The 24,028-nt window shown below is 36.8% G+C and overlaps 1 protein-coding gene across 1 annotated transcript in view; it reads right to left on the bottom strand.

Moving 5' to 3' along the window:
* The window catches only part of MALRD1 (MAM and LDL receptor class A domain containing 1), a 518,391-nt gene that overhangs the window by 487,354 nt on the left and 7,009 nt on the right, over positions 1-24,028 (bottom strand). The window contains exons 2-5 of the mRNA XM_020872693.2: positions 22,669-22,809; positions 10,085-10,179; positions 9,835-9,996; positions 296-386 (exon numbers count right to left, since the gene is read on the bottom strand). Of these exons, the coding sequence (XP_020728352.2) occupies positions 296-386; positions 9,835-9,996; positions 10,085-10,179; positions 22,669-22,809 (489 nt within the window). The remainder of the gene's footprint in view (positions 1-295; positions 387-9,834; positions 9,997-10,084; positions 10,180-22,668; positions 22,810-24,028) is intronic.

The following is a 24,028-nucleotide window of genomic DNA, read 5'->3' as shown; positions in this document are numbered from 1 at the left end:
CTCCTGATATCCTAGAAGGCATAGAATTCTCTGGGTAAGATTTAACTAACCAGTGTAAATACTGCTACAGGGTTCCAAATCTGAGACTAAATTACACACTTCAGTTCTTTATAGTAGCTTGTGTTCACCTCTAGCACAAATCTAGTCATTGCACCACAGTGTATAAGGACAATAGAAAATAGCTCACTCTAAAACATTAAGCAAAAACAAAAGAGTAGATCAAAATCATTACACAATGTTTAAACTGAACTGAATTTATTATACAATAAGGATCAGAATGAGAAAAATATCTTACCATCTGCTGGCAAGCAGCCTGAGCTGAAAGATATATCATCAATAGCTATGACTTCATCCTGAGCTGAAATCATCTGGCCTTGAAAAACAATCTGGACAAGAAAAATAAACAAAAATAAAGAACAAGCAACAGTATTGTCTCACAGTCTTGTAGCACAGAATCTACAAATAAAAGAAACATGATACTTCCTAGAAGCACATGGGTGACCATGCCAATTCCAAATGGAGAGAGACCTATATTTTGAAGAACAAAAAAATGCCGGGATGGGAGGGGAGTTGGAGGAGATTAGATGCATGTATATGTATGGCTGACTCCCTGTCCACCTGAAACTATCACAACATATTTAATCAGCTATACTCCCATACAAAATAAAAAGTTTAAAAACAAAACAAACAAACAGAACACACCTGAACCAAAAAATGTAGTCTTCTCTGTATCTCACATGTTTAGAATAGGTTGGGTAACACATTTGTGAAATGAATCAACAGTCACCTGGTTTCTTCCCTGTATCATCTTTGGTTCCCATGCATTCATACTACTTAGCATTTACCAGTTCTGGGAGCCTCACTCCATCTTAAGCTCTGGTTCTCGGCATTTTGCATCATTAAGCAAAAATAAAGAGCAGATCAAAGTCATTACCTCTGGTTCTCTGAATTTTACTTGCAGCCCCATCTTCAATGTCCTTGTGCTATCCTCCTGCACATTTTCTGCCATTATCTAAACATAGCTTGGGACACTGACTGGAAATCATTGTTCAGTGACTTACTATTAAAATGACCGAATATTGTACTGTGATGTGAGGCCAGCCCAAGTCTCCACCAAGAGGAAGTACTCTAGCATAATGAATCTGAAACACTTGGAAAGATCAAGTAATCCTAATTACTTAAATCAATAAAACATTGGTGTATTGGTGGAGAGTATTCTCCTGTCTTCACTAATGAATATCAATAATGTGTGAGGCTTAATTCATGGATGCATTAAACTTGTGTGCACGACTTAGCCTTGTTCATAATGTAAACATTATTTCAAGACGCCACACCTCTTCTTAGCTTAACAATTGGTCTGTATCACAAACCCTAGCAGATCATTTTGCTGTCCTGGATTTTCTTTTGCTCCTGTACAAGATGATGTCCTAATATATTTCCTTTCAAGCCAGAGATGTCTACTAGTCTATTAAAAACATGATGAAAAACATCCATAATGTACCCAGTAAACTGTCCTTATGCAGCCCTAAGAAAGTCATCCTTCTTCACATAAATTAGAATAACCATGGGACTACTTACAAGTCAGGACCATGATGGAAAAAGTCTATCAAAGATTGTGATGTAGGGATGGTTTCATATGAAGGTATCATAGCATAGTGTGTATGCTCAGTCATGTCTGACTCTTTGTGACCTCATGGACTGTAGCCCGCCAGGCTCCTCTGTCCATGGGATTCTTCAGGCAAGAATACTGGAGTGGGTTGCCATTTCCCGCTCCAGGAGATCTTCCCAACCCAGGGATCGAACCCGTGTCTCCTGCATTGCAAAGCAGATTCCTTACCACTACGCCACCTGAGAAACCCCCATAGCATAGTGATTGAAGTGAATATTTGGAATCAGATTACTTGAATTTAGATCCCAGATACACCACTTTCCAGCAGGAAGACCCTGGAGAAGTTACTTAACACTTCTGTGCCTCAGTTTATTTCTTTGTAAAAAGGTACTGATAAGAATAGTTATCACCTATATGATAAGGTGTATGCAAGGTAACAAAACAGTCATCACTTATACAACTGCACTTGACCTATATAGTTGGCATTAAATGTCAGCTATTATGGCATAGAGTTATTAAAATATTTAAGCTACTATATAGTATTTACAAATTAAAAATCCACTATGCACAGATTAACTTTATGCTTCTTGAAAGCCTATTCACATAGAGACATTCCCTAGTTCCTGCTGAACTGAACACTTACCTATAGCAGCCACATTTTAAAAAAAAATTTTTTTTGGTTGAAATGCAATTATTTTAGTATAATTGAAAATATTTCTATAGTATTACAATGATCAAAGATAATCAAAAATTAATATTTGGATACTAATATTTCTTTTTTTTCATTTAGTAGTTGAAGGCTAATTACTTTACAATATTGTAGTGGTTTTTGCCATACATTGGCATGAATCAGCCATGGATTTACACATGTTCCCCATCCCGATCCCCCCTCCCGCCTCCTTCCCCATCCCATCCCTCTGGGTCTTCCCAGTGCACCAGCCCTGAGCACTTGTCTCATGCATCCAACCTGGGCTGGTGGTCTGTTTCACCCTTGATAGTACACTTGTTTCAATGCTGTTCTCTCTAAACATCCCACTCTCGCCTTCTCCCACAGAGTCCAAAAGTCTGTTCCGTACATCTGTGTCTCTTTTTTTGTTTTGCATATAGGGTTATCATTACCATCTTTCTAAATTCCATATATAAGCGTTAGTATACTATATTGGTCTTTATCTTTCTGGCTTACTTCACTCTGTATAATGGGCTCCAGTTTCATCCATCTCATTAGAACTGATTCAAATGAATTCTTTTTAATGACTGAGTAATATTCCATTGTATATATGTACCATAGCTTCCTTATCCATTCATCTGCTGATGGGCATCTAGGTTGCTTCCATGTCCTGGCTATTATAAACAGTGCTGCGATGAATATTGGGGTGCACGTGTCTCTTTCAGATCTGGTTTCCTCGGTGTGTATGCCCAGAAGTGGGATTGCTGGGTCATATGGCAGTTCTAGTTCCAGTTTTTTAAGAAATCTCCACAATGTTCTCCATAGTGGCTGTACTAGTTTGCATTCCCACCAACAGTATAAGAGGGTTCCCTTTTCTCCACACCCTCTCCAGCACTTATTGCTTGTAGACTTTTGGATAGCAGCCATCCTGACTGGCGTGTAATGGTACCTCATTGTGGTTTTGATTTGCATTTCTCTGATAATGAGTGATGTTGAGCATCTTTTCATGTGTTTGTTAGCCATCTGTATGTCTTCTTTGGAGAAATGTCTGTTTAGTTCTTTGGCCCATTTTTTGATTGGGTCATTTATTTTTCTGGAGTTGAGCTGGAGGAGTTGCTTATATATTTTTGAGATTAATCCTTTGTCTGTTACTTCGTTTGCTATTATTTTCTCCCATTCTGAGGGCTGTCTTTTCACCTTGCTTATGTTTCCTTTGTTGGATACTAGGATTTCAAGGTGTCATAAGGTACTTGCAGCAGCCACATTTAAAGAGAAAAGTGGAAATAAGTGTTGACTAATCACCAGTCTCTCTCCTCCTCCACGCTCTCCCTGCAAACCCATTCATCTTCAGGGCTGTAACTGTCACCCAAGCTGATGAATACATGTTTACATCAGGAATGTCAACCTCTTTCTCTTGAACTTTCCTTCCCCATCTCTACCATCTGTTGAATATTTTGTCAGGTGACATGAAGCCACTTCTAATTCAAGATGTTCTTTCCTCTGGACCTCTGCCCTGATGCTCATCCTCTGAAAAATGGTACCAGGAGACTGCCATCTGCAATGCTCAAAACTCCAAAATGACCTTTGGAATCACTTTCTCCTCCAGTCATGTCCAATTGATCAAGACCTATTAAACCTTCTTTCCTTTCTGTTGCTATTTCCACTCCTACATCTTCACATCTAATCTAATGAAGTAGCATTTATGTTATTTATTTGGCTCTGCCAGGCCTCAGTTGTGGCACGCAAATTCTTAGGTTCAATATGTGGAATCTAGTTCCCTTCCCAGGGATGTTTGAACCACAGGCCTCCTGCATTGGAAGTGTGGAATCTTAACCACTGGATCACCCAGGGAAGTCCCTGAAGTAGCTTTTAAATTACCTTCTTACCTTCAGGCCTCTCCTCAGAGTTTGCAACACGTGTATTTATTCATTTGATTCAGTTAAATTATAGATTAACTTGGTATAACTGAAGAGAAGCTAGTATGAAAATCGGCCATCATTTAAGCCCACGGTACTACAAGAACAAAGGTGTTCTCAGGGAAAAGAACTGCTTCTCTAATTGTAGGGAAATTACTTGTGGATCTCTGTAGCTAGGAAACAAAAAACCCACAAGGTACAAGGAGAAAATCCAGTTAAATGTGTTTAAACAAGAAGTTTCCAGGGATTTTGGTTGGGATCCTGCAAAGGGGGATGGGTGAACTATCTAAAGAATGTGGGAAGTGAGTGAAGTCGCTCAGTCATGTCCAGCTCTTTGCGACCCCCGTGGACTGTAGACCGCCAGGGTCCTCCATCCATGGGATTTTCCAGGCAAGAATGCTGGAGTGAGTTACCATTTCCTTCTCGGACCTTCCCGACCCAGGGATCGAACCTGGGTCTCCCGCACCACAGGCTGGCTCTTTACTGTCTGAAACACCAAGGAAGCCCTTAAAGAACATGGAAACCCATGATAATTTTTTAAAAACCAGGCCCTGTAGTCAGAGGCTGTTTGTGATATGGTAATTGTGTTTCTAAGAGAAGTGATTAACATTCTTTGTTTTCTCCAAAGCTTTGGCAAATAACATTTTCCAAATACCCACCTCATTTTTTTCTGTTAAGTGAAGTAAAAAAGAACAAAAAAAGATAGGGACTTCCCTGGCAGTCCAGTGGTTAGGACTCTGTGCTTCCACTGCAGGGGCCGAGGATTTGATCCCTGATTAAGCAACTAAGACCCTGAGTGCCTCATGGGCACAGTCAAAATAAATAAAACAACAGCAAAGTAGCAAAATAAAAGCAGATCACAACATGGATAATGAAGTTAGAAGTTTGACACCATCACATAACTCAGGTATGGCCTGCACTGATGCAATGGAAAACATGAGACAAATTCCTTTCACCTCAGACATTTTAAGAGAAGATGGCTTCGGAAGGGAGGCTTTGTGCTTGAAATACTTGATTTAAATCTTAGATGAAACTTTTATGGCAGGTAAACAATGAATATAAACTCACTTGGATTATACTACATGAACAGAACAACATGAACAGAAACCCTCGCATTTATATCTTCTGTATGAGAATTTTCCTAATTAGTAGTATGCATTCAATGGTCTTTTTCAAGAGAATATATACAACACAAAAAGATGACAGTAGTCTTTTCATTGTCGTGTGTTCACACAGTAAGTATTCTTGAGTTAAAAGATAAAATGTCTCGAATTATGATTTTGAAAAGTTTGAGAGTAGCAGTAAGCTAATAATTTATATTTATCATTATTAACCACATCTTTTATTCATATTAATAAAGCCTATTGTTTCTGAATGGGAGAGTGATGAGAAGTCTCTGGCATTTCTAAGTGGAATATCAGAGAAATGACAAGTAGATAACAGCATATTAAAAAATGCTTCAGTTATCCTCTTAAAATTCAGGCACTGATTTCAAGAATCCAGACTTTCAACTTGAAAACGCAGTCAATGATATGCTTAGTAGCATAATATTCATTCCTTCCTACCCATAAAACCAGTAGGGGAAGTCCCTTCAAAAGCCAGAAAAAAACAGGGATGAGGGGAGATTTCACCTGAATTTGATGCTAAATTTCAACTATATGTTTAGCCTGGTTTGTTCTTTGCTTCTATGAATATTTTAAGACAATAGCAAAATTAATTGCTTTTGTCTGCAATTTTGAGAAATGTGATTGCAGTTCATTAGTACCATTCAATGCATAATAATGTTTCATCTAACACAGCAGACAAAGGATTGTTTAATAAGTCACATCAGATCTGACCAAATTTAGAGGTTGGATTTTTTTCCTATATTTTATAAATTCTTACATGGCTTTATTAGATAAAAAATTATCATGACTCAGTGACTGACTGAGATCTGAAATCAAACTATCCTATGTTCTAATCTTATATGGGATTTGGTAAGCTATTTCATTCTCTAAAGCTTACAATCCTCTGGACTTCCCTGGTGCTCCAGTGGTTAAAACTTCACCTTCCAATGCAGGGGGCCTGGGTTCAATCCCTGGTTGCGGAACTAAGATCCCATTTGCCTCAGGACCAAAAATTCAAAACATGAAGCAGTATTGTAACAAATTCAATAAAGACTTTAAACATGGTCCACATCAAAACATCTTTAAAAAATAAGGCTTACAATCCTCATGTGAACAATGGGGTAAATGATAGTTGAGAGGACTGCCATGAAGGGCCAATAAGATAGTATACATGAAGGACTAAATGCAATTCTTTACACACAGTAAGCACTCAATCAATACTAGATGTTATTCTTAAAACACCTTCAGAAACTTTCTGAAACACTGCCATCTCTGTGGACTAAATGCATAAACACCATTCCTAGTTTATATAGCAGCAGCCTCTCAGAAATTACCATACACTTCAGGTTAACAAGCGATGCATCCAGTTAGTCCTTTATAGGTGAAGGTGACAAAGTCCTGACACAGCAGCCAGATCCAGAGGCTTTCTCAGAAACCCATGCTAAGCCAGAGACCAGCAGGGACTACAATCTATTTAAGTATTTCTAAAGGAAGCATGAATGACTTTAAAACTATCAAGGCAGCATGGATGGGAAACTGCCAAGAAAAACAAACAAAAAAATAAACCCAGAATAATTCTAGGAGACTTGTAAATTGATGAGGTAGCAGATACTGTCTGGAGACGCTGATTACAAAATGCCCTCAAATAAGCCTCTTTCTAAAGCTTTTCAGGAAGAGCTACTACATAGTGGCAGGCAGTATTACAAGCACAGCACATCTCTGAGGCCCAGCTCAACAAAAGCAAATGAGTATCTGTTCACTTGCTGACAGGATAGAACTAAAACCTACCTGCAGTCTTAAAGATTGAGGTAGCCAAAAGATCCCAAGAGAGTTGTACAGTTTCCTAATTTTTAACAATGCCTTTAAGGTAGAAGCACTGTTTTCACGTAAGCAATAAAGGATTTTGAGAATCAAATTAATATGCTCCATGGGCATCTGCTTTGGTGGAAGACACTGCTGCATTTTAAAGCACTCAGGTGAATAATCTCACTTCTTCTGCTACAGCTGAATTGCCCTGGAGATAATCTATTTGGGAATTTAAAGTTTTATAGTCATCTACTATACATATTTAATCATCAACCCCCACAATATGCTATTTGGGAATGGACAGCTGAGAACAGCAAAGAATTTATATTAAAACACTTAAATTTACAAGTAGCAGGTTCCCGCTACTTGTATCCAACATCGGATTTCTTGTCATGCTACTAATAAAGACCTTGACCAAAATATTTATCCTTGTTGTAGTTTTCGTTGCTAAATCATGTCTGACTCTTTTGTGACCCTTGGACTATAGCCCACCAGGTTCCTCTGTCCATGGGATTTTCCAGGCAAGAACACTGGAGTAGGTTGTCATTGCCTTCTCCAGGGGATCTTCCTGGAGCCAGGGATCAAACCCATATCTCCTGCATTGACAGGCAGACTCTTTACTAAAATGAGAAGGCACAGAGCTTGACAAAGATAGCTTAAGACTCTTTTTTTTAAATCACCCACTCTGTTTCAAAGTTGGAAAAGATGTATAAACACTGATAAAGTTTGCACACAGACCAGAGTCCCAGAGCAGTCCTTAAGATTTAGACAAGCTTGCAGACAGGGGGACTTCAGCAAGCTCATCCTTCAGCATCTAGTCAGCGTCCCCTCAAAGGCACGCTTGGCTCTCTTTTGTTGCTATTGTTGTTACAGGAAAGAGACAGACAGAGGGAAGTAAGAAAATAAAGTAGTAATATAATAAACTAGAAATTCCTCCTTTGGTTAATGACACCTGAACATCCACAGCAAACTGGATGCATTCTTGTTGTCTGGGGTTCACACTCTGCACAGCACTCCCCACCAAGGCAGGAACTCAGGATGTCTTGCCCCTGTGCCTGAGGAGTCCTTTACAGGAAGACTTACATGCCTGATGACTTAAAATACCACCCCCACCTCACACACACACACCAATAATGCTGGATTTCAAGAGGATGCAAAGCCTCAAATGACACAATTATGCTTCCAACTGTACAGTTTTCAAGTCATCATCCAGGAGTCACCTAGCTATCTACTAAATGATTTTCTTCCATCTTCTTTGGATCCCCATTTGGTTTGACAAAAGGCTGAAAATTCTGAACTTCAGTGATTTTACGACAGATCAGTTAAGAATATGTGCCATTCTTAAATCTTATCATTCAATTTTAATAATAGATGTCTTGTTCATTCTCCCATATTTCCTCTTAGCCACTCAAAATTCAATACAATTTACTCTATATATTAAGGCAAATGCTAAATCCATCACATGTCAGATGATTTTCTATTCCATATCAAAATTATAGAATTATTATATTATTCTAATAATAGATGATAAAGGAAACCTACCTGGGTTAAATTGACTCACAAACCAGGTTTAAAAAGCATATTTGTTCAGAATAAAATGTTTTAAGATCCCCTTTTTAACTGGAAAATTTTGCTTGGCTGCCCAAAATGTTAAAGTATGCACTATTTTTCTAAGAGCTCCTGTAATAGTTATTAGATTATAATTTCCATCACACATAAGTTTTATTAGGCTGCATAAATAAATGTCTTTTATAGGCTTACATTGGCTTTAATTCTCAAGATTATTTTGGAAGATGAAGGCTGTATTAAGTAATTTGAGTTTAACCATGAAATGAATATGACAATGATTCCACTTCAGCAGCATTTGGTATTAGTATTGAAAACAGCCTATGTGCTCATGACCCAAGGCAATCCTGTTCTCTCAAAAGCTTGAGAAAACTGTGAAACAGAAGCAAATTTTTTTAATTGGAGGATAATTGCCTTACAATGTTGTGTTGGTTTCTGCCACATAGCAGTGTGAATTAGCCAGAAGTATACATGTGTCCCCTCCCTCTTGAATCCCTCCTCCCACCCCTCTAGATTGTCACAGAGCACCAGATTGAGCTCCATTATATACTGCAACTTCCCCAAAGCTATCTATTTTACAAATGGTAATGTATAGGTTTCAATGCTATTCTCTCAATTCATCTCACCCTCCCCTAACCCCACTGTGTCCACAGGTCTATTCTCTATGTCTGCATCTCCTTTCCTGTCTTACAAATAGGTTTATCAGTACCATTTTTCTCAATTCCATACATATGCATTAATGTACGATATTTGTTTTTCTCTTTCTGACTTACCTCACTCTAGATTCATCCACCTCACTAGGAGTGACTCAAATTCTTAAGAATGCAAAATGAAATGAAAGAAGATTGGAATAATGAGAGAAAATGGAAAGTGGAGGGGATTCAAGAAATTAGGAAGAGTATTAGAAGGTCATATTTTACTGTTATATCAATATATGTCAGTATGTAACAAATTTAGTTTTGATACATAAGTTTTAAACTTCCTAAAACTGTGTTTTAGGATGACTGGCCACCCTAACTTCCTGGAACTATTTGGTTTCAGCACGTGACAGTCCTGGGAAATTCCTCAGTCCTCAGACAACTGGGATGATTAATCACCTGGTGTTAAACATCTCTACTTTATCATTTTTCTTTCAAAGACAGTTATAAAACACAACACACATACCTGAAACCTCTGGGGACTCTGAATTTTGATGACATTCCTCTCCCAATGATTCTGGAGCCCAGCAGTGTTTTGCCATAAATGCTGTATAGGGCCACCACAGGTAGTTTGAAAGCCAGCCATTAATTTGCCATTCATTTGGCTGGAGAAGTAATAAAACGTAATCTGTGAAAAATAATGAATGTCCACATGATTATAATAATGAAGTTCCCAAATGTGGAAAGTAATTCAAATGCCATGTGCTTTCAAATACCTGACAAGCATGTTGGGTATTCGTTGGAAGAAAAACTCTGCTGCTTATGTTTGAGGAAGTAGAATCCAAGTTAGAGACCAATAAGAGGAAGTGAGCTGTCAGAAACAAGACCATCATTGGTAAACTTATTCAATTCACCAGGCAATAATTCACGTCCATAGCCACATTAGGTCAATATATTTTTGTTTAAAAAATGAACTATTTAACTGCACCATTTATTTTTGCAAATGGTCTGGCTGATATTGTTACTTCAATATATTCCCCAGTAAAATAACTAATTTTGAGTGTACTCCATATAACACTATTATGGACTGTAATCCACAACCCAGTTTATCTCATATAACTTAGAAAGTTATAACTCAGCAAAGATGGTATCCAGGAAAAACATTATATCACCCAAATAAGTAATTCAATGAAGAATTCAAAAGAAATCCTCTTTTGTAGTGTGATTCTCCTGAAAGAATTGTGTCAATTAACCGCAGTTTTTCCCAAGATTACATGGAAAACAATACTGAGTCCCAGCATTGTCCTATACACTGAGGTAAAGATTATGCCAGTGAACTCACTATATTTTTTTTCATTTATTTTTATTAGTTGGAGGCTAATTACTTTACAGTATTGTAGTGGTTTTTGCCATACATTGACATGAATCAGCCATGGGTTTACATGTGTTCCCCATCCCGATCTCCCCTCCCACCTCCCTCCCCATCCCATCCCTCTGGGTCTTCCCAGTGCACCAGCCCTGAGCACTTGTCTCATGCATCCAACCTGGGCTGGTGGTCTGTTTCACCCTTGATAGTATACTTGTTTCAGTGCTATTCTCTCAGAACATCCCACCCTTGCCTTCTCCCACAGAGTCCAAAAGTCTGTTCTGTACATCTGTGTCTCTTTTTCTGTTTTGCATATAGGGTTATCGTTACCATCTTTCTAAATTCCATATATATGTGTTAGTATACTGTATTGGTCTTTATCTTTCTGGCTTACTTCACTCTGTATAATGGGCTCCAGTTTCATTCATCTCATTAGAACTGATTCAAATGAATTCTTTTTAATGACTGAGTAATATTCCATTGTGTATATGTACCATAGCTTCCTTATCCATTCATCTGCTGAAGGGCATCTAGGTTGCTTCCATGTCCTGGCTATTATAAACAGTGCCGCGATGAACACTGTGGTACATGTGTCTCTTTCAGATCTGGTTTCCTCGGTGTGTATGCCCAGGAGTGGGATTGCTGGGTCATATGGCAGTTCTAGTTCCAGTTTTTTAAGAAATCTCCACACTGTTCTCCATAGCAGCTGTACTAGTTTTCATTCCCACCAACAGTGTAAGAGGGTTCCCTTTTCTCCACACCCTCTCCAGCATTTATTTCTTGTAGACTTTTGGATAGCAGCCATCCTGACTGGCGTGTAATGGTACCTCATTGTGGTTTTGATTTGCATTTCTCTGATAATGAGTGATGTTGAGCATCTTTTCATGTGTTTTTGTGCCATCTGTATGTCTTCCTTGGAGAAATGTCTGTTTAGTTCTTTGGCCCATTTTTTGATTGGGTCATTTATTTTTCTGGAATTGAGCTTCAGGAGTTGCTTGTATGTTTTTGAGATTAATCCTTTGTCTGTTTCTTCATTAGCTATTATTTTCTCCCACTCTGAGGGCTGTCTTTTCACCTTGCTTATAGTTTCCTTTGTTGTGCAAAAGCTTTTAAGTTTAATTAGGTCCCATTTGTTTATTTTTGCTTTTATTTCCAATATTCTGGGAGGTGGGTCATAGAGGATCTTGCTGTGGTTTATGTCGGAGAGTGTTTTGCCTATGTTCTCCTCTAAGAGTTTTTTAATTTCTGGTCTTACATTTAGATCTTTAATTCATTCTGAGTGTATTTTTGTGTATGGTGTTAGAAGGTGTTCTAGTTTCATTCTTTTACAAGTGGTTGACCAGTTTTTCCAGCACCACTTGTTAAAGAGGTTGTCTTTTTTCCATTGTATATCCTTGCCTCCTTTGTCAAAGATAAGGTGTCCTTAGGTTCATGGATTTATCTCTGGGATTTCTATTCTGTTCCATTGATCTATATTTCTGTTTTTGTGCCAGTACCATACTGTCTTGATGACTGTGGCTTTGTAGTAGAGCCTGAAGTCAGGCAGGTTGATTCCTCCAGTTCCATTCTTCTTTCTCAAGATTGCTTTGGCTATTCGAGGCTTTTTGTATTTCCATACAAATTGTGAAATTATTTTTCTAGTTCTGTGAAGAATACCGTTGGTAGCTTGATAGGGATTGCACTGAATCTATAGATTGCTTTGGGTAGTATAGCCGTTTTCACAATATTGATTCTTCCAATCCATGAACATGGTCTATTTCTCCATCTATTTGTGTCCTCTTTGATTTCTTTCATCAGTGTTTTATAGTTTTCTATATAAAGGTCTTTCGTTTCTTTAGGTAGATATACTTCTAAGTATTTTATTCTTTTTGTTGCAATGGTGAATGGTATTGTTTCTTTAATTTCTCTTTCTGTTTTCTCATTGTTAGCATATAGGAATACAAGGGATTTCTGTGTGTTAATTTTATATCCTGCAACTTTTCTATATTCATTGATTACCTCTAGTAATTTTCTGGTAGAGTCTTTAGGGTTTTCTATGTAGAGGATCATGTCATTTGCAAACAGTGAGAGTTTTACTTCTTCTTTTCCAATCTGGATTCCTTTATTTCTTTTTCTGCTCTGATTGCTGTGGCCAACACTTCCAAAACTATGTTGAATAGTAGTGAACTCACTATTTAGAAGCTTATAAAATAAATACAGGATATTCTCTGGGCTTTCACAAATTTTTGCAATGCTTGACAGGGTTATAGTGTATTATCTGGGAACCACTATTTCCTCCTACCCTAATTGGTAAACCCCCATTTCTCAAGAAGAATGAAAAAATGACATTGATGATGATTGTGAAGGTCTATCTACCCAAGTTATTTAGTGGTATTTTAAAGCTGTCTTGGAAATTAAATTTAATTGTCACATCATTGAGAGACTTAATTATGAAACCTACAAAACCTCTTATTCCCTACAGCTTTTCTAAAATTTACCCTACTTAAGTGGAAAAAAAGAACATTAATGATTGCTTATAGATATAGTCAGAGGCATAACTGAAATCCTTGAAATAACAGAAAATTTTTCTGAGAATGTACTACCTGGAAAAATTTCATAAACATAATTTAGATGAGGAGTTGGCATCATGGTGATACAAGTGAACAATCATTAGCTTGCTTCTGCTTCATATTCAGCACAGAAAGCAAATGTTAAGCAAGTGAAAAATCAAATGAGCATAATGAGTCATATGGATATATTGTCTGACGTGTAAATAAAATTGTTTGCAATACAAATGGTAACACTATTCAGTGGGCCCATGATTATTGCTTATAAACATTCAGCTACTAAAAAGCATTTGTGATACATACAGAAAAAGTTATTTTCATTTGTCAAGGAAATTACTTAACCATATTTAGTTTTCAAAGCTTGGTCTTAAAAATCAGATGGATACATTTAAGCCATTATGTAATAGAACAGCATTTTCAATAAAATAATAAATTATATAAATATTTAAGTTAGGTATGTTATAAATAAGAACTGTCATTTAGTACATTTTATGACACTGAATTATTCTGTATTGTGTCCAGAATTAAATGGTAATCTTCAGCTTATCATTAAAAAGTAGAGTTTAAATTCAGAAACAACTTAAGATCCTTCAGCATTTGTTCTAGTAATAAGCTTTCTTTTCATGGGGTAAAAAAGTGTTCAAACTACACCCAATACAGCAATACCTTTTTAACTTTTAATTCTAATTTAGTGACAATAACAAGTATTTTTTTAATACACAATTTTTAAAACATTTTTACTGGAGTATAGTTGATTCACAATGTTGTGTTAGTTTCAGGTGTCCAAAGGCAAAGTAAATCAGTTATGCATATATCCACTCTTCTTGCATGCTCAATTTTATATTGTTCCCTATCAGCATAGAATTTCTTTAATTCATAGCTGGAGATATTCCTTGGAGAATATCAAAGTATAGAAAGTTCTTTTGCTTTCCCTGGGGCCTTAGTTATCATGTTTATAATTAAAAAAGAAAGAAGCAGATCCCTGGCAGCAAAATTTTTCCACAGGCCCATTCCCTCATCTGAAACCCTTTGTTGCCACTGACTCTCACCATCAAGAAGGGACTTACAAAGCTGATTTTTTAAAAAGGTTCTCAATGTTCTATCCACACACCATTCTTAGTCCTTGAGGGAGACTAGTAGTATCATATCACATATACACACATCATTGTCATCATCACATGTCGTCTATTTACCTCTACCATATTTGTTTCAGTTTATTCATCATCACTGACTTGATGGACATGAATTTGAACAAGTTCTGGGAGTTGGTGATGGACAGGGAAGCTGGGCATGCTGCAGTGCATGGGGTCTCGAAGAGTCAGACACAACTTAGCAACTGAACTGAATTGATTCATCTGATTCATAAATTTCCATTTTACGCTTGCATCCATAAAAGCAACTGCATAGCACATCTTTAAAACATTTAAAATAGCCCTTTGATGAAGTTGTTAACTATTAGAATTATAAAATAAGAATTATTAAAATTATAAAATAAGGATTATTGAAATTATAAAATAAGATGACATGATTTCATTTATAATCTCAAAAGTTTACATTAAAGGGGTTTTTCTTCCTAGTTGCTGGGTAAGTGTAGGAATAAAACTCCAACATAAACTTAAGATTGATGACAAAAAAGTATATAAAATATGAAAGCAATAAAAACCATGAATCAAGTTTTTGAAGGCTAAATTCAATAATTTTGGCAGTGAATTCCACCAGCCTTGATCCTCAGAAAAGATAAGATAGAATTTTGAGTCTCACTTTCTTCAATGACTGATAGGAGGTCTTGCCTTTCCTCCATTTTCCAAGTTCTAAGTGATTAATAGTAATGAATACAAGCAGAATAAATATAAATCCGATTGCGTGCTGCATAGTAACCAATGCATTTAAAGGAACTCAAAAACTTGGCTATTTTAACAGTGAGATTCTATCCAAAAAAAATCAGGCTGCAGGAATGGATCACTGTGACAAGCTCCAAGGCATGAGGCAAAGGTTAGAATATTAAAACTTTGGAAAAGAAAAAGTAGGTTCATCTGTGACAGAAATATGGCTCAGTTCAGATAACAGAGGTAAAATAGTCTTGCATACAAAGTCCTTCAAGATGATAATTTCTACTTATTAAATTCCATTTCTATTGAATCAAGTTTTGGCTCATTCCTGTTCATTAAATTCACAAGTCAACATAGCCACATAATATTTGCTAAAACTGTGTCAAAGGATACTCTCAAACAGTAATCCCTTATAGTTGCTAGCAATGTGTAAATAAATGCTGCCATGTCAATTTAAGTCTGCTTTAGTGATAAAGGGGTAGGTGAATCACTTTAGGAAATCATAAAACATACAAAAATATGACGATGATATTAACAAAATTGCCAATGCAAAGATTTCTGAAAATTTTTTCCTCCATAAAAGCAATGAAAATATTGGCAAAATGACCGTAATAAAGTTTAGAGAACTGGAGAACTTTTATTCAATAGATAACTGAATCTCAGTTTAAAAAAAATGAATTTCAATAAATTTTAGGCTTTTTTTTTTTTTTTTTTTCAATTTGCCCTATTCCCATTGCCCACTCTCAAGCCCCGTAGCAGCTATAAAAAATGGCAGCCTGCATTTCTGGTGCAGTATGGCAACCATAGGAATGAGCAGAATGAAGCTAAAACTCTTTCAGCCTCATTACCAAATAATTATCATTATTTGACCTCAGTGGTGTTTCCTGATAGAGAAGGAAATGGCAGTCCACTCCAGTATTCTTGCCTGGAGAATCCCATGGACAGAGGAGCCTGGCAGGCTATACAGTTCATGGGCTAGCAAAGAGTTAGCTGTGACTGAGCATACATGTTTCCTGAAAGCCATCACTTACAAGGCTGTCTAAAATTGCCCAATGCAAATAGACTCCCCATAGTAGGCATGTGTTGAAAACAACAAATGGCAAATATTTTAACTTTATAGTTGCCTGGAACAGTATATAACATCTGAGGCCAACAACAGACTGACTAAACTGCCCAACAATCCCAGATGACCAAAGAAATGCTCTAGAAATGGATCCTGCGGGTGTGTCTGTGGAGAACAGCAAAGGAATTTCAGTTGTAAACTATGATCACACTTTCCTAGGACAAAATGAAAAGACTGGATACTGCTTAATAGTGTGTTTCATAATACAGTATATGGACTTTAGACCAGTTTAACAATTGGTTAAAATAACAAAAGTTCTCATAATTCTATTTAAACCTAATTTTAAACATCCAAATAAGGAAAATAATCTGTGGTATAAAAGGAAATATTAACTTTTCATAATTTTTTTATCTTTGATAAGCCTATACACTTTAAGTTTACAGATAATTGTACATTTTAAAAACCTCATGTATCACCTTTACAATCAGTTGAACTCTACAATTATTCTATATTTATATAGAATAGAAAAAATTTTATACTCTTACAAGAAAAATTGTTATAGCCCATCCTTTTAAAAAAGTGTTACTGTAATTGCAAAGATGTTTTTGAATTTTTGTAATAATATTATTTTATCAAATTGCAATTTTATATACTTTTAAAAATCAGTACTACATCTTAATTACTCTGCTTCAAGCTTTAGTAGACTTCAAATATCAGCACAGTGATGCTTTTAATGTTCTAACAGATTTTCAAACTTAGCTCAGAAAACTTCTCAAGGCATTGATTATGTGATGAAACTTATTCTGGAACACGGGCAAATTATTTCATGTGTAAGTTAGTCAAAAATTTTATTAAAACTCATGAAATAAGGATTTTTGAATTAAGACAAGATTTCAGCATAGTTATTTTTCCATAAACATTTTCAACACTTTATATCTGAAGGCAAAACATTTGCTTATTTAAAATTATCTCTAGGGAAATACTCATATTTTAACATTTAATCATAGTTATGAGACACATCACTATTATTAAAATCACTAGCCGTTCATTACTATGCTAATCAATATTTTTACCTCCTTTTCCCTTTTTGGCTTATATTATTATTTCCATGTTACAGATGAGGAAACTGAAACAACATAGTAAGCAGGTTAGCAGGGCCAGGGTTCAAACCCAAAGAGTCTGACTCCAGAGATCTGAGGTCAAACCAAGTGATACAGATAAAAGAGTGTCTCCCTGTATAAGATCTCAATTGTGATATAAATGATCCCACTTTATCTCTTGACTAGGCTATCAAAAAATTAGCAGGGCAAAACGAGAAAATAGATAGAAGGAAGGAAAAAAAGAGGGATGAAAAAGAGAACAGAAAAGAGATAGAGATTCTGATGTTGTCTAACTTTCAGACAAAGAGGCAAGCAAGAATAGACTAAGAGCTACATATGACATAAAATGAGAGTATCAAGTCTTCTGCCCATGATGGAGACGATGGTAAGTAAAAGTACACTGTGAAAAACCTTATAAGGACAAGGAAGAAACAGTGGGGAGGTTCTAAAAGGGAAATGGTATTACATTGGGAACCAGAGTCAGTGTCACCATCTCAGTTCAGTTCAGTCGCTCAGTTGTGTCCGACTCTTTGTGACCCTATGAACCGCAGCACGCCAGGCCTCCCTGTCCATCACCAACTCCCAGAGTCCCCCCAAACCCATGTCCATTGAGTTGGTGATGCCATCCAACCATCTCAATCCTCTGTCGGCCCCTTCTCCTCCTGCCCTCAATCTTTCTCAGCATCAGAGTCTTTTCAAATGACTCAGCTCTTCACATCAGGTGGCCAAAGTATTGGAGTTTCAGCTTCAACATCAGTCCTTCCAATGAACACTCAGGACTGATCTCCTTTAAGATGGACTGGTTGGATCTCCTTGCAGTCCAAGGGACTCTCAAGAGTCTTCTCCAACACCACAGTTCAAAACCATCAGTTCTTGGTGCTCAGCTCTCTTTATAGTCCAACTCTCACATCCATACATGACCACTGGAAAAACCATAGACTTGACTAGATGGACCTTTGTGAACAAAGCAATATCTCTGATTTTTAATATGCTGTCTAGGTTAGTCATAACTTTCCTTCCAAGGAGCAAGTTTCTTTTAATTTCATGGCTGCAGTCACCATCTGCAGATTTTGGAGCCCAGAAAAATAAAGTCAGCCACTGTTTTCACTGTTTCCCCATCCATTTGCCATGAAGTGATGGGACCATGGAGTGATGCCATGATCTTAGTTTTCTGAATGTTGAGCTTTAAGCCAACTTTTTCACTCTCCTCTTTCACTTTCATCAAGAGGCTCTTTAGTTCTTTTTCACTTTCTGCCATAAGGGTGGTATCATCTGCATATCTGAGGTTATTGATATTTCTCCCAGCAATCTTGATTCCAGCTTGTGCTCCCTCCAGCTCAGCATTTAGTTCAACTGAATTCACAATAAAACTTTTATGTATTACCATGAATCACTGGTCCTGTTTGTGAACTGGTCTTTTTTAGGGGGGTGGTGAGGGTGGTGTGGTGAAAAAGTTGGCTTTTTCCTAACAATGGTTGAAAATTCTTTTTTAAAACTTATTTTTGTCATCAAAGTCAAGGAAGGTAAACATTTTACTTAAGAGTTAAAATTAGGAACACCAAAATTATTCAGGAATACACTAAATATCAACTTTGTATCACATAGTTTATGAGAAGTTCTACTCAACATATCTTATTTAGCTCTTAAATCTGATTCGAGATAGATTTTAGAATTGAGTAAACCAAGTCTTTTTTAAAAATTTATTTATTATTTTACTTTACAATTTTGTATTGGTTTTGCCATACATTGACTTGATTCCTCCATGGGTGTACATGTATTCCCCATCCTGAACCCCCCTCCCACCTCCCTCACCATCCCATCCCTCTGGGTCATCCCAGTGCACCAGCCCTGAGCACCCTGTCTCATGCACCGAACCTGAACTGGCGATTCATTTTACATATGATAATTTACATATTTCAATGCCATTCTCCCATATCATCCCACCCTCTCCCTCTCCCACAGAGTCCAAAAGACTGTTCAACACATCTGTGTCTCTTTTGCTGTCTTGCATACAGGGTTATCGTTACCATCTTTCTAAATTCCATACATATGCATTAGTATACTGTATTGGTGTTTTTCTTTCTGACTTACTTCACTCTGTATAATAGGCTCCAGTTTCATCTACCTCATTAGAACTGATTCAAATGTATTCTTTTTAATAGCTGAGTAATATTCCATTGTGTATATGTACCACAGCTTTCTTATCCATTCATCTGCTGATGGACATCTAGGTTGCTTCCATGTCCTGGCTATAATAAAAAGTGCCGCAATGAACACTGGGGTACACGTGTCTCTTTCAGTTCTGGTTTCCTTGGTGTGTATGCCCAGGAGTGGGGTTTCTGGGTCATATGGCAGTTCTATTTCCAGCTTTTTAAGAAATCTCCACACTGCTCTCCATAGTGGCTGTACTAGTTTGCATTCCCACCAGCAGTGTAAGAGGGTTCCCTTTTCTCCACACTCTCTCCAGCATTTATTGCCTCTAGACTTTTGGATAGCAGCCATTCTGACTGGTGTGAAATGGTACCTCATTGTGGTTTTGATTTGCATTTCTCTGATAATGAGTGATGTTGAGCATCTCTTCATGCGTTTGTTAGCCATCTGTATGTCTTCTTGGAGAAATGTCTGTTTAGTTCTTTGGCCTACTTTTTGATTGGGTCATTTATTTTTTGGGAATTGAGCTGCAGGAGTTGCTTGTATATTTTTGAGATTAATCCTTTGTCCGTTGCTTCGTTTGCTATTATTTTCTCCCATTCTGAAGGCTGTCTTTTCACCTTGCTTATAGTTTCCTTTGTTGTGCAAAAACTTTTAAGTTTCATTAGGTCCCATTTGTTTATTTTTGCTTTTATTTCCAATATTCTGGGAGGTGGGTCATAGAGGGTCCTGCTGTGGTTTATGTCAGAGAGTGTTTTGCCTATATTTTCCTCCAGGAGTTTTATAGTTTCTGGTCTTACGTTTAGATCTTTAATCCATTTTGAGTTTATTTTTGTGTATGGTGTTAGAAAGTGTTCTAGTTTCATTCTTTTACAAGTGGTTGACCAGTTTTCCCAGCACCACTTGTTAAAGAGATTGTCTTTTCTCCATTGCATACTCTTGCCTCCTTTGTCAAAGATAAGGTGTCCATAGGTTCATGGATTTATCCCTGGGCTTTCTATTTTGTTCCATTGATCTATATTTCTGTCTTTGTGCCAGTACCATACTGTCTTGATAACTGTGGCTTTCTAGCAGAGACTTGGAAGAAATGGACAAATTCTTAGAAAAGTACAACTTTTCAAAACTGAACCAGAAAGAAATAGAAAAATCTTAACAGACCTATCACAAGCATGGAAATTGAAACTATAATCAGAAACCTTCCAACAAACAAAAGCCCAGGACCAGACGGCATCACAGCTGAATTCTACCAAAAATTTAGAGAATTAACAGCTATCCTATTGAAACTCTTCCAGAAAATTGCAGAGGAAGGTAAACTTCCAAACTCATTCTATGAGGCCACCATCACCCTAATACCAAAACCAGACAAAGATGCCACAAAAAAAGAAAACTACAGGCCAATATCACTGATGAACATAGATGCAAAAATCCTTAACAAAATTCTAGCAAACAGAATCCAACAACATATTAAAAAGATCATACATCATGACCAAGTGGCCTTTATCCCAGGGATGCAAGGATTCTTCAATATTCACAAATCAATCCATGTAATACACCACATTAACAAATTGAAAAATAAAAACCACATGATTATCTCAATAGATGCAGAGAAAGCCTATTGACAAAATTCAACATCCATTTATGATAAAAACCCTCCAGAAAGCAGGAATAGAAGGAACATACCTCAACATAATAAAAGCTATATATGACAAGCCCTCAGCAAACATTATCCTCAATGGTGAAAAACTGAAAGCATTTCCCCTAAAGTCAGGAACAAGACAAGGGTGCCCACTCTCACCACTACTATTCAACATGGTTTTGAAAGTTTTGGCCATAGCAATCAGAGCAGAAAAGGAAATAAAAGGAATCCAGATTGGAAAAGAAGAAGTAAAACTCTCACTGTTTGCAGATGACATGATCCTCTACATAGAAAACCCTAAAGACTCTACCAGAAAATTACTAGAGGTAATCAATGAATATAGAAAAGTTGCAGGATATAAAATTAACACACAGAAATGCCTTGCATTCCTATATACTAACAATGAGAAAACAGAAAGAGATATTAAGGAAACAATTCCATTCACCATTGCAATGAAAAAAATAAAATATTTAGGAATATATCTACCTAAAGAAACAAAAGACCTATATATAGAAAACTATAAAACACTGGTGAAAGAAATCAAAGAGGACACAAATAAACCAAGTCTTCACAAAGTATATTGCTCAAGATTATATAGTTAGTAAGTGACAACGCTGGGATTACATCTACATGTATATTTATGTAAACATTTCCAAACAGTTAATATCCAATTGCTCTAAATTATCTCTAAGCAGGTAATTCTCAGTGGTCCAGTGGTTGAGACTTGGGCATTCATTGCCATGGACCCAGGTTCGATCCCTGTTTGGGGAACTAAGATCCCACAAGTTGCATGGTGCAACCAAAAAGAAAAAGTTATCTTTAGGGAAACATTCATATATAACATTTAATTACATTTATTTGAGAGAAATACAAACTTTAAGAAGCCACCAGCCTTCAATTAGTTATTCCAGGCAAAAGATTACCTCTTTCCATATCACGTATAAGGCCATCTTATGAAGGCAGACACAGGGTCAATTTCTTGCCACTAAATATCTTAATTGCCTGGTATAAAATGGCGAATGAGTGAAGTTCATTAGCGAACAAATAGAACAAATTATGTCTGGGTCCAGAGCCAACTCAAAGGCCAGTGGTCAACCCATCAGTGCTTTCTAGACAGCCAAAGAAAATGAGCATTACTACACTCAACCAAGTCAAAAGCAAAGATATTTGACAAATTAATTTATGTAGGATTGTCACATTTAAATTTCACAATTTTCAGATAGAGTTAAAATAGCTAGAAAATCCCAATTATCTAGATAGTCCTTTGGGATCTCAGGAACCCAATTATAAGTATCTAATATGACATTTTAGGTACTGAGTGGCTCAGTGGTAAAGAATCCACCTGCAAGGCAGGAGACATGGGTTTGATCCCTGGGTCAGGAAGATTCCCTGCAGAAGGAAATGGCAACCCACTCCAGTATTCTTGCCTGGAGAATCCCATGGATAAAGGAGCCTGATAGGCTACAGTCCATGAGGTTGCACAGAGTCAGACATGATTTAACAACCAGATAACAACAACAATATGACACTTTAGAATCACAAATATCTTGAATATGGTTAAAGAAGATATCAAATTAGACATTATAATCATAATCTCTCAATACCAGCCAAGACTACTGTCCTAACCAACCATTTGACAAAAATGAATAATAAAGTTCAAAGCATTTACCAGACATATCACCATTGTGATCATAAAATGGAGGTGACTGGCCGATCATCCCATTCCTCCTTGTCCAGCCAAGTTGCAGACTCTGATCTCGTATCATACTACAGAGCCCATCCTCAAAATCACATCTTTCATAATCCGAGCCTAATGAGAGAGAAAAGAAATAAGTTTCCACAACCCCATGTGTCTTCTTAAGAAATAATACAATACATGAAAAAAGAAAGCTTAGGAATAAATGGCAGATAGAGATTAACAAATTGTTATCTATTAACAAATAGAGATTAACAAATTGTGATAGTTTTTCACAATTTCAGTCTACTTTATCGATGCAAAGGTTTTCTGCACATGACATTCAAATATATCCCCACACGCAAAATCCAGTGTGATCATACAGACAGAATGCTGCAGGTGAGGTCATAAGAGTGAGGACCTGAGCCTGATTTTGCTCTTACTGAGGGCCTAGCTAAACCACTTAACCACACCAAGACCCTTTTTTCACCTATGGAACTAAAATAGTGACATCCTATCCTTTTCTCCCATGAATGATTTCTATGAAGATCTAATGATACAATGTATTTTTAATCACACACACAAAAGGTATTTCTAGTTTTTTTTTTCCCCCTCATTTTCTCTGGGTACAAGTGATCCAACAGATTTGGGAGAAAGAAAAGGATTTGGACACCTGGTTGCTCATGATAATCATCCAGAGTGGGCTTTATTCCATTATGCAACATCTGCAAATGTCATTCTCTAAAAAATAGATTAATTCAACCACAAATATACCATCCCTGGGTTGCAGCTCTTAGTAACGGTGCTTTTCCTTTGACAAGTTTGTTCTTGTCCTGACTGGTTGCATTAGCCACAGTGCTTATTCTGATTAACAGATAAGACAGTGCTTGGCAACCCAGTCACAAAAACCTAATTTTTATTTAATCATATTTTGGACAAAATATTACTTAGTAATATGTCTGGTGCATGTTCTTGAGATCATCCATGTGAGTACTAAGAGCCAATTTGGAAATGACACTTTTAAACAACATTAGCTAAACCTGCTTTACTACCAATGGTCTATTTTATTAACTTTAGTCCTAGATTCCTAATGGAAAGATTTTACAAAGCAGCTGTATTCTGTAATATTAACGGGAATCTTCCAGGTACAATTTACTGAGGAAGGTCAGTGATAGGCTTTCTACGTCCAGCAGTTTACTCTTTACAACAATCTTACAAAGCAGGCAGCAAGTGAATGCTGGGGCCAAGAGTGGAACCCAGGTCTTTTTTGACTAAAAAACCTGAATTCTTAAAACTCTAAGGTCTCATTGTTAATCCACTAACCCATTTTTACCAAAGACCTAGATTTAAAGGT

This window comes from Odocoileus virginianus, chromosome 9 (assembly GCF_023699985.2).
Source record: "Odocoileus virginianus isolate 20LAN1187 ecotype Illinois chromosome 9, Ovbor_1.2, whole genome shotgun sequence".
NCBI lineage: Eukaryota > Metazoa > Chordata > Mammalia > Artiodactyla > Cervidae > Odocoileus > Odocoileus virginianus.
Note: the sequence above shows the minus strand (reverse complement) of the source record. Positions and strands in the feature narration are given on the sequence as shown.